Source organism: Scyliorhinus canicula, chromosome 9, assembly GCF_902713615.1.
Source record: "Scyliorhinus canicula chromosome 9, sScyCan1.1, whole genome shotgun sequence".
In the NCBI taxonomy this organism is placed as follows: Eukaryota; Metazoa; Chordata; class Chondrichthyes; order Carcharhiniformes; family Scyliorhinidae; genus Scyliorhinus; species Scyliorhinus canicula.
Genome location: NC_052154.1, coordinates 168,735,941 through 168,749,851, shown reverse-complemented (window position 1 = coordinate 168,749,851; position 13,911 = coordinate 168,735,941). Strand labels below are relative to the sequence as shown.

Genomic DNA, 13,911 nt, shown 5'->3' with positions numbered 1-13,911 from the left:
ACTTTGATCTAAAAGCAGGTGGGGGAGGGGGAGTCAACTAAGGCCAATTTAAAAGAGCAACTTGTAACTCATTCCCAGTGAGTTCTCCCAGTGAGCCAGAGAAGACACAGCCAGAGTGAGACACAGCAAAGAGTGAGTTTGGGAATTTGAAGCTAGGTGGGAATTTGAAGCTTGGGGGGGAGGAGGTGCTTTTCAGCCCTGGTAAGTGACTGGTAAGTAGTTTTTCTTTTTCCTTTTTCTTTTCATTGGTATATTTATTTTTTTTCTTCTTTTTTTGGAATTGTAGTTGTATAAGTTAACCTAACGTTTAAGACATGGCAGGAGATCCCAGACCCATGTCATGCTCCTCGTGTGCGATGTGGGAGCTCAGGGACATGTCCACTGTCCCTGGCTCCTTCACGTGCAAGAAGTGTGTCCAGTTGAAAATGAAATTAAATTAAAAATGAAAATGACTTATTGTCACGAGTAGACTTCAATGAAGTTACTGTGAAAAGCCCCTAGTCGCCACATTCCGGCGCCTGTCCGGGGAGGCTGGCACAGGAATCGAACCGTGCTGCTGGCTTGCTTGGTCTGCTTTAAAAGCCAGCGATTTAGCTGAGTGAGCTAAACCAGCCCCTGTTAGACCACTTGACGTCTCAGAAGCTGTGGGTGGACTCACTTTGGAGCATCCGCGATGCTGAGGACGTCGTGGATAGCACGTTTAGCGAGTTGGTCACACCGCAGGTGAAAGTTACTGAGGAAGATAGAAAATGGGTGACCAAAAGACAGAGCAAGAGTAGGAAGGCAGTGCAGGTGTCCCGTGTGGTCATCTCCCTGCAAAACAGATTTACGGCTCTGGATACTGTTGAGGGAGATAGCTCACCAGGGGAAGGCAGCAGCAGCCAGGTTCATGGCACCGTGGCTGGCTCTGCTGCGCAGCAGGGCAGGAAGAAGAATGTCAGGGCTATAGTGATAGGGGACTCAATCGTAAGGGGAATAGACAGGCGGTTCTGTAGACGCAATCGAGACTACAGGATGGTATGTTGCCTCCCTGGTGCAAGGGTCAAGGATGTCTCGGAGCGGCTGCAGGACATTCTGTTGGGGGGAGGGTGAACAGCCAGCTGTCGTGGTGCACATAGGCACCAACAATATAGGTAAAAAATGGGACGAGGTCCTACAAGCTGAATTCAGGGAGTTAGGAATTAAACTTAAAAAGTAGGACCTCAAAGGTAGTAATCTCAGGATTGCTACCTGTGCCACGAGCTACAGAGTAGGAATGTCAGGATAGATAGGATGAATGGGCAGCACGGTAGCATTGTGGATAGCACAATTACTTCACAGTTCCAGGGTCCCAGGTTCGATTCCGGTTTGGGTCACTGTCTGTGCGGAGTCTGCACATCCTCCCCATGTGTGCGTAGGTTTCCTCCGGGTGCTCTGGTTTCCTCCCACAGTCCAAAGATGTGCAGGTTAGGTGGATTGGCCATGATAAATTTCCCTTAATGTCCAGAATTACCCTTAGTGTTGGGTGGGGTTACTGGGTTATGGGGATAGGGTGGAGGTGTTGACCTTGGGTAGGGTGCTCTTTCCAAGAGCCGGTGCAGACTCGATGGGCCGAATGGCCTCCTTCTGCACTGTAAATTCTATGATTCTATGAATGCATGGCTCGAGAAATGGTGCAAGAGGGAGGGATGAAAATCCCTGGGGCATTGGAACCGGTTCTGGGGGAGGTGGGACCAGTACAAACCGGACGGTATGCACCTCGGCAGGACTGGAACTGATGTCCTAGGGGGCGTGTTTGCTAGAGCTGTTGGGGAGGGTTTGAACTAATGTGGCAAGGGGATGGGGACCAATCCAGGAAGTTGGAAGGTAGTAAAACTGGGACAGAAACAAAAGGCAGTAAGGGGGAAAGTGTAAGGCAGAGAAGCCATAGTCAAAAATCAAAAAGGGTGTTAGTACAAGGTACAGTGACTGAGGGGAGCTCAGTGAATAGGCCCAGTAATACTAAAAGGAATAAAACGGGAAGTAAAAACGTAAATGGTAAGCGATGCAGTAGGTTGTTATATGAAGATATGGGTTCAACGACAAGGAAAATTAGGAGAAAAGTTAAGAGGAAATATAACTTAGGAGAAGTTACTGATCGAGGTGTTAAGATTCAAAACAGAGGTATAAAAGCCAACATAAGTGTACTTTACCTGAATGCTCGTAGTATTCCGAATAAGGTAAATGAGTTGACGGCGCAAATCATTGTGAATGACTATGATTTAGTGGCTATTACTGAAACATAGTTAAAGGATGGTCAAGACTGGGAGTTAAATATCGGAGGGTATCAAACTATTTGGAAGGACAGAGTAGATGGTAAGGGAGGTGGTGTAGCTCTGTTATTTAGGATGACATCTGGGCAATAGTAAGGGATGACATCGGTGCTATGGAGGATAAAGTTGAATCCATTTGGTGGAAATCAGGAATAGTAAGGCGAAAAAGTCACTGATAGGAGTAGTCTATAGGCCACCAAATAGTAACATTATGGTTGGGCAGGCAATAAAAAATGCATGTAGAAATGGTACAGCAGTTATCATGGGGGATTTTAATTTACATGTCGAATTGTTTAACCAGGTCGGTCAAGGCAGCCTTGAGGAGGAGTTTATAGAATGTATCCGCGATAGTTTCCTAGAACAGTATGTAATGGAACCTACGAGGGAAGAAGCGGTCCTAGATCTGGTCCTGTGTAATGAGACAGGATTGATTCATGACCTCATAGTTAGGGATCCTCTCGGAAGGAGCGTTCACAATATGGTGGAATTTAAAATACAGATGGAGGGCGAGAAGGTCAAATCAAACACTAGTGTTTTGTGCTTAAACAAAGGAGATTACAATGGGATGAGAGAAGAACTAGCTAAGGTAGACTGGGAGCAAAGACTTTATGGTGAAACAGTTGAGGAACAGTGGAGAATCTTCCAAGCAATTTTTCACAGTGCTCAGCAAAGGTTTATATCAACAAAAAGGAAGGACGGTAGAAAGAGGGAAAATCGACCATGGATATCTCAGGAAATGAGGGAGAGTATCAAATTGAAGGAAAAAGCATACAAAGTGGCAAAGATTGGTGGGAGACTAGAGGACTAGGAAATCTTTAAGGGGCAACAGAAAAAGAGTAAAATAGATTATGAGAGTAAACTTGCTCAGAATATAAAACAGATAGTAAAAGTTTCTACAAATATATAAAACAAAAAAGAGTGGCTAAGGTAAATATTGGTCCTTTAGAGGATGAGAAGGGAGATTTAATAATGGGAGATGAGGAAATGGCTGAGGAACTGAACAGGTTTTTTTGGGTCGGTCTTCACAGTGGAAGACACAAATAACATGCCAGTGACTGATAGAAATGAGGCTATGACAGGTGAGGACCTTGAGATGATTGCTATCACTAAGGAGGTAGTGATGGGCAAGCTAATGGGGCTAAAGGTAGACAAGTCTCCTGGCCCTGATGGAATGCATCCCAGAGTGCTAAAAGAGATGACTAGGGAAATTGCAAATGCACTAGTGATAATTTACCAAAATTCACCAGACTCTGGGGTGGTCCCGGCGGATTGGAAATGGGCAAACGTGACACCACTGTTTAAAGAAGGAAGTAGGCAGAAAGCATGTAATTATAGGTCAGTGAGCTTAACTTCGGTAGTAGGGAAGATGTTGGAATCTATCATCAAGGAAGAAATAGCGAGGCATCTGGATGGAAATTGGCCCATTGGGCAGGCACAGCATGGGTTCATAAAGGGGAGGTTGTGCCTAACTAATTTAGTGGAATTTTTTGAGGACATTACCAGTGCGGTAAATAATGGGGAGCCAATAGATGTGGTATGTCTGGATTTCCAGAAAGCCTTTGACAAGGTGCCGCACAAAAGGTTGCAGCATAAGATAAAGATGCATGGCATTAAGGGTAAAGTAGTAGCATGGATAGAGGATTGGTTAATTAATAGAAAGCAAAGAGTGGGGATTAATGGGTGTTTCTCTGGTTGGCAATCAGTAGCTAGTAGTGTCCCTCAGGGATCAGTGTTGGGCCCACAATTCTTCACAATTTACATAGATGATTTGGAGTTGGGGGCCAAGTGCAATTTGTCCAAGTTTGCAGACGACACTTAGATGAGTGGTAAAGCAAAAAGTGCAGAGGATACCTGAAGTCTGCAGAGGGATTTGGATAGGTTAAGTGAATGGGCTAGGGTCTGGCAGATGGAATACAATGTTGACAAATGTGAGGTCATCCATTTTTATTATTCTTTAAATGATAAAATATTAAAACATGCTGCTGTGCAGAGAGACCTGGGTGTGCTAGTGCATGAGTCGCAAAAAGTTGGTTTACAGGTGCAACAGGTGATTAAGAAGGCAAATGGAATTTTGTCCTTCATTGCTCAAGGGATGGAGTTTAAGACCAGGGAGGTTATGTTGCAATTGTATGAGGTATTAGTGAGGCCGCACCTGGAGTATTGTGTTCAGTTTTGGTCTCCTTACTTGAGAAAGAACGTACTGGCACTGGAGGGTGTGCAGAAGAGATTCACTAGGTTAATCCCAGACCTGAAGGGGTTGGAATACGAGGAGAGGTTGAGTAGACTGGGACTGTACTCGTTGGAATTTAGAAGAATGAGGGGGGATCTTACAGAAACATATAAAATTATGAAGGGAATAGATAGGATAGATGCGGGCATGTTGTTTCCACTGGCGGGTGAAAGCAGAACTAGGGGGAATAGCCTCAAAATAATGGGATGTAGATTTAGGACTGAGTTTAGGAGGAACTTCTTCACCCAAAGGGTTGTGAATCTATGGAAATCCTTGCCCAGTGAAGCAGTTGAGGCTCCTTCATTAAATGTTTTTAAGATAGAGATACATAGTATTTTGAGGAATAAAGGTATTAAGGGTTATGGTGTTCGAGCCGGAAAGTGGAGCTGAGTCCACAAAAGATCAGCCATGATCTCATTGAATGGCGGAGCAGGCTCGAGGGGCCAGATGGCCTACTCCTGCTCCTAGTTCTTATGTTCTTATATCACTTGCAGACTTCAGCTAGTTCCTTTGTGCCGTCTTCACCTTTGTGAAACTGAAAAATCCAACCTTTCAAATGTCGTTGTGAAGGGCAATAGCAACAAAATGCATGTTTTACTCAGCCCTGTATACTCCTGGGAGATGCTACACCACAATGTTGACAGACTCATGAGTTTTGGTGTGCTTTTAATGTGGTATTACAGGTCAGCTACAGCAGTGTTGTCTTTTAATTTGGAGTCAGGTATAAATTCATAACGGACTCTGGGGTCTCAACCTCAAAAGGAATTTTTATCCACCACTTCTCCAAAATCTGAAATTTCTCCTCTCATTTGCCAGTACTTTCCTGCATATAACAAACATGGGCTTTGCATCTTTAGTTACACTGGCAAATTGACAATACCACACATCAAGGAATCATCTGTATACTGCTTGTTCTGGAGTTAAATTTCTTCTTTGAAGGCTGTTAACCAGAGGTCCTGAAGCTCTGTACAGAGCTAATACTAGCACTGTTCTGTCCTGCCCTGCCTTGGACTCTCCTGCACAGCTCTCCCCAGCCAATTTTGTTGTGAGATCCTGCCCAATAGGTAAATTGCCTATTTGAGTCTCTGGCCATCTCTTACTTTTAAGAAAACCATTCAACTTCTCAGTTCACTTGCCTTGCTTGCTCGCAGCTAGAAAAATGAAGCAACTCTACTCCGTGATTTGGCACCAAAAGCACGTACCTGGAGGGCGCTTGACGTCAGGTCTGCATGCTGCTTCTGGCCGGGAGACTCCACATAACCTCATGTATTTTCATTTAAAGGCAGGAGCTGCTATTCTCAGTGTTAAAGCCGATAACTGGCCCGATGATCGGGACTACCACGGGAATGGTGCGACTAGTAGCTCAGTGATCCTCCCGACACCCGCCTGTGACCCACCCTCAGGCCACGAACCGAACTTTGAAAAACCCTGCAGTAAAGAGAGATGACCATAGTTCTGAAGATCACGATGTAGAATCGGTTTGAGTAGAGATGAGAAATAGTAAAGGTAACTTGTGGGATAGATTTATAGATCCCCTGACAGTAACCACACTATAGGGGTGTACACAATGAAATAAGGGGGGTTTGTGAGAAAGGAACGAGAATAATAATGGATGATTTTAATCTATATATAGATTGGACGAATCAGGTTGGCAAAGATTGCTTGGATGATGAGTTCATAGAGTGCTTTTGAGATAGGTTCTCAGAGCAGCAGGTTACACTAGATCTGGCAATGTGCAATGAGACAGGCTTAATTAATGATCTCACAGTAAGGTGCTACTAAGTAGCAACAATCATAATATGATTAAATTTCACATTCAATTTGAGGGAGAGAAGTTTGAATCTAAGGCTAGTGTTTTAAACTTAAATAAGGGCAATTATGAGGGCATGAAGACAAGTGGCTATGGTATACTGGTAAATTAGTCTGAGGGATAGGTCAGTGGAGATGCTGTGGCAGACATTTAAGAAGATATTTCAGAACACTGAGAAAGGAAGACTTCAAGGGAAGGATACCCCATCCTTGGATAACAAAGTAAATTAATGATAGTATCAAATTGAAACAAAAAGCATATCATTTGCAAAGATGTGTGGCAGGTCAGAAGATTGGGCAGAGTATGAAGAGCAGCTAAGAATGACCGAAAGGTTAATAAGGAAGGAGAAATTAGAGTACGAGAGAAAGCTAACTAGAAATCTGAAAACCAACAGTAAGAGTTTCTACAGGAATTTGAAAAGAAATGATCAAGTGCACAATCTACTGGCCTCGTCATGCCGGGTGCGAAAATGGTTAGATCACTGGTGAGGCCAAAATCGGGAAGCCGCCTGACGCCAATTGGTTTCCGATCTAACTGGCCGGTTCCCGACGTGGCATGGCAAGAAACCGATAATCACCAACTTAGTCCAACCTCAATACCAATAACGGGAAGGACCCCTATTGAAATGTCACCTATGAACTAACCGCCTCCCCAGTGAGTGGCCACGGGGTGCCGTTCAGTATACCTATTTAAAAACATGAACCAAGTGCAATGGCTGCTGTGTGGATCCAAGGTGGTGAGTAGCCATCTTCGAAATCGGGCAGTCAGCCCGGAGGCACTGGGACTGCCGCCTCAGTGGGCAGGGTGTGTGAGGAAACCTCCCCAGAGGAGGGGGGAGGGGCTCGGTTGGAGGGGGGTGGGTTCCCCTCGGTGGGGGAGTCACCCCTGGGCTAGGGGTGGATGGTCCAGCGACCGTGGGTCCGATATGCTACCCCCCGGATCATGTATACACGTAACGGGGGCAGCTCCAGCTGCCACCTGTCTGTCCCACTGAACACCCCTGTGACAGAACCCATCTGTGTTAACATGGTGAAGGTCACTTTAACTCCCACTGACCATGGTGGCAGAGCTGAAGGTTATTGTTAATGAGGAATTGTCAATTCCAGTAATGCGAGCACTTCACAGCTGGCAAAACCCCTTTAGCTTCGGACATTCCCAGAACATGTGGACGTGATTCGCGGACCTCCCCACGCATCGCCCATGCCTGTCCTCTACCCCCTTAAAAAGTCCAACCATCCACGCTCCTGTCATATGTGCCCTGTGAAGTACTTCAAACTGAATAAGGCTTAGCCTCACACACAATGAGGACAGATTCACCCTCCTCAGGCCCTCATCCCACGTCCTGGCCTCTACCTCCCCACCCAGCCCCTCCTCCCACTTTTGCTTTATATGCCCCTCCCAATCCATCAGCTCCTCAGATACCTTCCCCGCCCCTATCTCCTTCACAGCAGCTTGTCTAGCAACAAGGGGGGTAACTCGGGAAAAGACTCTCTCTTCACAAAATCCCGAACCTTCATGTACCTAAAACCATCCCCTGGGCAGTCATACCCTTCCTCCAGGTTCACCAATTTTGCTAAACTGCCCCCTACAAACAGGTCACTGAATCACTCAATCCCTGCCTGCCGTCACCCCCGAAATCTCGCATCCTGCCTCCCCGGTGCAAACCTATGGTTATGACAGATCGGTGCCCACACCGAGACACCCTCAGGTCCCAAATGCTGCCTCCACTGCCCCCACATCCTCAAGGCTGACATCACCACTGGGCTCACGGAGTGCCTGGCCAGAGAGAACACAGAGGTGCTGTTAACAATGCCCTCAAGCTCGTTCCCCTACAAGAAGCCGTCTCCATCCGTCCCCATGCTGACCCCTCCCCACTACCCATTTCCTAACCATGGTGATGTTCGCCGCCCGGTAGTAGTTCATTTTATTTGGCAATGCCAGCCCCCACCCCCCTTCTCACTCCACTCCAAAAAAAACCTTTTGACCCGCAGGGTCTTCCCCGCCCATATAAACCCAGAGATCAGCGTGGTAACCTTTTTAAAGAACGACTTCAGAACAAAGATAGGGAGGTTCAGAAATACGAGCAGGAACCTTGGCAGCATCGTCATTTTTACTGTCTGCACTCGTCCTGCCAATGACAGTGGCATCATATCCCACCTCTTGAAGTCCACCAACCGAGTCATATTTAACATGTGCAGCTGCGCCCAACCCCGCGTCACCTGAATGCCTAGGTATCTAAAACTCTCCCCCACTGCCTTAAACACAGTTCCCATAATTCCACTCCTGGTCTCAATCGGGAACACCTTGCTCTTTTCCATGTTCAACTTGTACCCGTGGAACCAAAATCCCATAATGCCTCCAATGCCACCCAGTGGGTCCGAAATATATAACAACAGGTCATCCACGTACAGTGAAACCCTGTGCTCAACGTCCCCCCGCACAATCCTTTTCCACTCCCTCTACGCTCTAAGCACCATTGCCAGTGGCTCTATAGACATGGCAAAGAGCAACGGGAAGAGCGGGCACCCCTGTCTCATCCAGCAATCCACCAAGGACCTTGGACGCGGATGATCCAATTTCAGCTCATCCGGTGAGAATATAAATGCACAGTATTTGTGTTGGACATTTACAGTATGGGCGGCATGGTAGCACAGTGGTTAGCACTGTTGCTTCACAACACTAGGGTCCCAGGTTCGATTCCTGTTCGGGTCACTGTCTGTGCGAAGTCTGCATGTTCTCCTTCTGTCTACGCGGGTTTCCTCCGGGTGCTCCGGTTTCCTCTCACAAGTCCCACAAGACGTGCTGTGAGGTGAATTGGACATTCTGAATTCTCCCTCTGTGTACCCGAACAGGTGCCGGAATGTGGCGAGTAGGGGATTTTCACAGTAACTTCATTGCAGTATTAATGTAAGCCTACTTGCGACAATAATAAAGATTATATATTATAATTGCATTGCTTATACTATGATTCAGTAAATCCTGTAGGTCTTTTACATGGTTAATTTTCTGCTATTGCCTACTGGGCACATTATTTTTCAATTTTTTATGCCAACATAAAGATTTATTTGTGTTCTGAATCATGAAAATCACTTGTGTTCTGCAGAGAAGGCAATTGAGCTAAGACTTGCAAAAATTGACCACACGGCTGTACACCCTCACCTGCTAGATATGAAGATTGGGCAGGGAAAGTATGAATCTGGATTCTTTCCCAAACTGCAGTCAGATGTGCTTTCTTCTTCACCAGCCAGTAACAAGTAAGTATATTTAATGTCCCCCTAGTGTACATGGGCTGCTCAGTTACATTGTCCTATTCTTCTATTGGCAGTGCACCCTCCTCTGATTCAGTTCAATTTGACAAAGTTATCTTACAACAATATAAGCATTAGAAATATATTAATATTTCAGCCCATTGCAGTTGTGACAGAGATTACTATGAATTATGTTGATTGGTGGAGCAGGCTCGAAGGGCCGAAGAGCCTACTCTTATTTCTTATGTTCTTTAAGCCCCTAATGTAATCTGAGTTTTAATTGAAAAATATGCCTTTTGCTGATTGTCCACTGCTTATTGATCAATTTACCGAGTTTTAAGTTCTACCATTCCTATGTTATATTTGATTAACAAAATATTACACTAGTCTTGAACATGATTGACTCAAATTTCATCTCCATAAAAAAATGTTCGCAATTGAACAGCACACCAATTGGAAAGGCAAACATGAGCATGTAATGGAAGAATACTCAAGACTTCTGAAAACAGTCAATCCTGATTGACTAGTCAGCAAAAACTATTGTGAAATGATAAACTAACTGTATGGTAGAATGATTGAGGTAGGCAGGCCCAATGGTTTCTTGATCTGTGATGATCTTTATTCACCTTTATGATCACAGGAAAAGATCAATGAAGTCACTTGCATATTTTACATAATTACTTTTTGGCTGTCATTCTGCTTGGTCTTCTACAGCTAATTGTACAATAATATATATCTTATAACACAGAAAACATGTAAAAATGTAACTAATTTTTGAATTTATTCAGCTAAGTACCTCATTTGACTGGAAATGCACCAGTTAATGTTTTCAGGTGTTTAGGGTCTGTCTTTAACTCTAAAGCTGGTCCAAGTGCTGCTTTCAAAGAACAAAGAAAAGTACAGTACAAGAACTGGCTCTTCGGCCCTCCAACTGCTCTGGTGTGGTTTTGAAGTATGCCACAGGATGTTCGCTATTTTCTTTTGAACTAATGTCATCAGAGTCTACGAACAGTCATTCTATTGAGGTAGCTTTATTGGATTATTATTTGATAGTGATTTCTGTCACAATTGCAATGTGCTGACATATGAATATATTTTTAAAATGTTATTTGTTTGTATTGTTGCAAGATAAATTTGTCAAATTTAACTGAATCAGATGAAGGTGCACTATAAGAATTCAGTAGGGGATATGCCAGTAATTGAAAAGTAAATATGCAATTGTTTATTTTGTAGTACTGTTATAATGTGTTTAATCCCTTTAAGGTGGGTGAAACGGAGTGCCCCGGCTCAGTGGAGACGAAAGGACAGGCAAAAGCAACACACAGAACACCTGCACCTGGATAATGATCAGAGGGAGGTCAGTAATTGCATTTACAGTAATTTATTTCAATTTTCAGACAATAATGGCCATTTTTAAAAGAGCAATCCAATGTAACCAGACTTTATTGCCATGTTGCATGTACCTACTCCACTACTCAAAAAAGAAGGTTGATTGATGAGCTTTTGATTGCTTGTGGTCTTTTCAGAAGTATTAAATGATGAAGCATAAAATGATCAGACCCTGAAATTTGCTTCATATACTATTTTTAGTACACCGGTTAATGTGCTTGCAACGATTTCCACCCTGGTTCTCCTTCCATGTTCAAAGTAAACTTGTGCATTCCTTTAATTTGAGAATAAAGGAGCATTATCCTCACATTGAAGAAGCTTACAAGACATTATAATGGTTGAAAATCCCTTATCCGAAATGCTTGGAGCCAGTGTGCATCAGATTTCGGAATATACTGCGTAGGTGCGGTGTGCATTGGGAACTGCGCAAGTGTGGTGTGCGCTTGGAACTGTGCATGTGCAGAATATTAGGAATTGCGCATGTACGGCACGCTTGGGAACTTCATGTGCAGCGAGCTTGTAAAAAGTGCGGATTTTGGAATTTTCCGGTTTTTAGAATTTCGGATAAGGGATGCTCAGTCTGTAGTAATATTGAGTGTGCAATTATATACCAATTCAATTGAGCAAGCAAACATTACAAATACAGTAAATCATTAGATTTGTGAAACAATTCAGAGAACTGTATATTTTCTATGTTAAAGGAATTCTATGTTAAAGAATATTAATTCGGTGCAGACATTTACAATGTGGTAAAATAATAAAGGCTTGCAGGAAGACACAATCAGTTAGTATAAGCAACATTCCATTTTACTGTTACGCAGAGAGCTATCTTGAAAAGGATTAGAAAAAAAACGTACATGTTTAAAAACCTTTACCTTGAGATCGTGTGGAATTTTAACCCGTTCAAAAGCCATTAACTTGCACAGAGTAAAAACCGGGCCCTTATAATAAAATTGCAGAATAGTTTCAGTACAGAATGTCTTATCAAACCTGTGCTGACTTTCTGTAAGAACATTTTAGCTAGATCCACAATCCAGCCCTCTCCCTGTAGCCCTGCATTTTATTCCCTTCAGGTATTTATCCAATTTTCTTTTGAAAGCCATGATTGAATCTGCTTCATATCCTTTCAGGCAGTCCATTCAGATCCTCTAATTGGGGTGTCATCTTCACAATAGGTTTAAGTGCAGGTAGATATTTTTCTATCATTTGGGACTAATGGGTTGTTGATTAGAGGGATAACAAGATTAGAAATATGTATATGGCTACCTTTTTGGTCTTGATTGTGTTCCAATGGCAGTACAGGAACGCCTCTAGGATGCAGTAATTGAAAATCCTGTATGTTTAAATGTCTAATTATTGTAAACAGCAAGCACTACTGTTTTTGTTTTGAGAATTCTTTAACTGATTTTGGTTCAACCTCTTATTATGTAACTTCTTTTGTTTTTGTTGCTTTCTGTGATGATTTTCTTTCATGCTCTTTTTCTATCCCTTTTATTTATAAGGTTGAGCATTTGTCTCTATTGCTTTATTTCTTTCCTTTTTGATACTCTGGTTGTTTGTCTCTCTGTGTCTCACTCACATGATTCCTGTCTCGTCAGTATGTGGATTGTCTAACGCCTGAAGTGGAGATCGTATTGTATTTCAACTTGGACAGGCATAACCAGACCACTAGGAGCTCTTTAAAATCTGTGTCTGAGTTTTATCTGGTACGTTATAGGGGCTCAACTGCTGCTCAGTCAAGTAGCTCCTTTATGTATGTTCACAGTCACTGCATACACCCTTTGAAACTTTCAAAACCCATTAGCTACAATGTTTGCAATGCTGAGATGTGGCTCTGTCTGTCTGTATATATGTTGTGGGTGTTAAAGGCACTTTTACCATCTACATAAAACTTTGGATGAGAGATAGAAGAACCTTTGTAGACAATTGTTGAACATTTATATTGCCATTTACTTCTGATCTTCGGTAGGCGCATTAGAAGATGACCTGGACCGAGGTTAGTGGAGGCAATAGTGACGATGTAAACAATTTAAAAAAAAATTGTTCCCAATGCCCCGTAAAAAAAGTACTCTATTAACCTCTAAATATTACAGTGGGCTTGAAAATCAATGCTGAGGTCTTTACATGTGCCAGAATGCTTGCCAATATGTGACACAATGGGGCAGCCAAGATGGGCCAACTGGTCTTTTCCCACCTTTCATTTTCATATGTTCGTAGGTAATCATTCTGACACAATGAACTGAGTGCATTTACTGGGCCAACAGAGGACATAATTGATGGATGACAGATGCTAAAATATGTGGAATTAAAAAGTGGATTTCTAGATGTTTGCGGTCCAGGCGAGGGGACAGGAGAGGCGATTGGGGGAGCTGCCGTTTAGATTAGTAGGGGGAAGCTTTAGGTACCTAGGCATTCAAGTAGTGGGGGAATGGGACCGGCTGCATAAATTAAATCTGGCCCGGCTAGTAGACCAAATGAAGGACGATTTTTGGAGATGGGACGCGCTCCCGTTGTCATTAGCTGGGAGGATGCAGACAGTGAAGATGACGGTCCTCCCGAGATTCCTGTTCGTGTTTCAATTTTTCCCCATCTTTTTTCCGCGGTTCTTTTTTAAACAGGTCAACAAAGTAATCTCTGGCTTTGTTTGGGCGGGCAAGACCCCGCGGGTAAGAAAGGTAATGCTTGAGCGGAGTTGGGGAGAGGGCGGGCTGGCGCTGCCACAATTTAGTAACTATTACTGGGCGGCGAATATAGCCATGATCAGGAAGTGGGTGGTGGGGGAGGGGTCAGCATGGGAGCGTATGGAGGCGGCTTCATGCAAGGGCACCAGTTTGGGGGCATTGGTAACTGCGCCTCTGCCGTTCCCGCCGGCAAGGTACTCCACCAGCCCCGTGGTGGTGTCGGCCCTGAGAGTCTGTGGGCAATGGAGGAGACGTGGGAGCA

General features: G+C 43.9%; 1 protein-coding gene across 1 annotated transcript in view; it reads left to right on the top strand.

The window, feature by feature from the left end:
* Positions 1 to 13,911, top strand: part of LOC119971886 (DENN domain-containing protein 5A-like) — a 387,311-nt gene that overhangs the window by 236,304 nt on the left and 137,096 nt on the right. Inside the window, 3 exon segments of the mRNA XM_038808165.1 lie at positions 9,435 to 9,585; positions 10,843 to 10,936; positions 12,567 to 12,674. Coding sequence (XP_038664093.1) covers positions 9,435 to 9,585; positions 10,843 to 10,936; positions 12,567 to 12,674 — 353 coding nt within the window.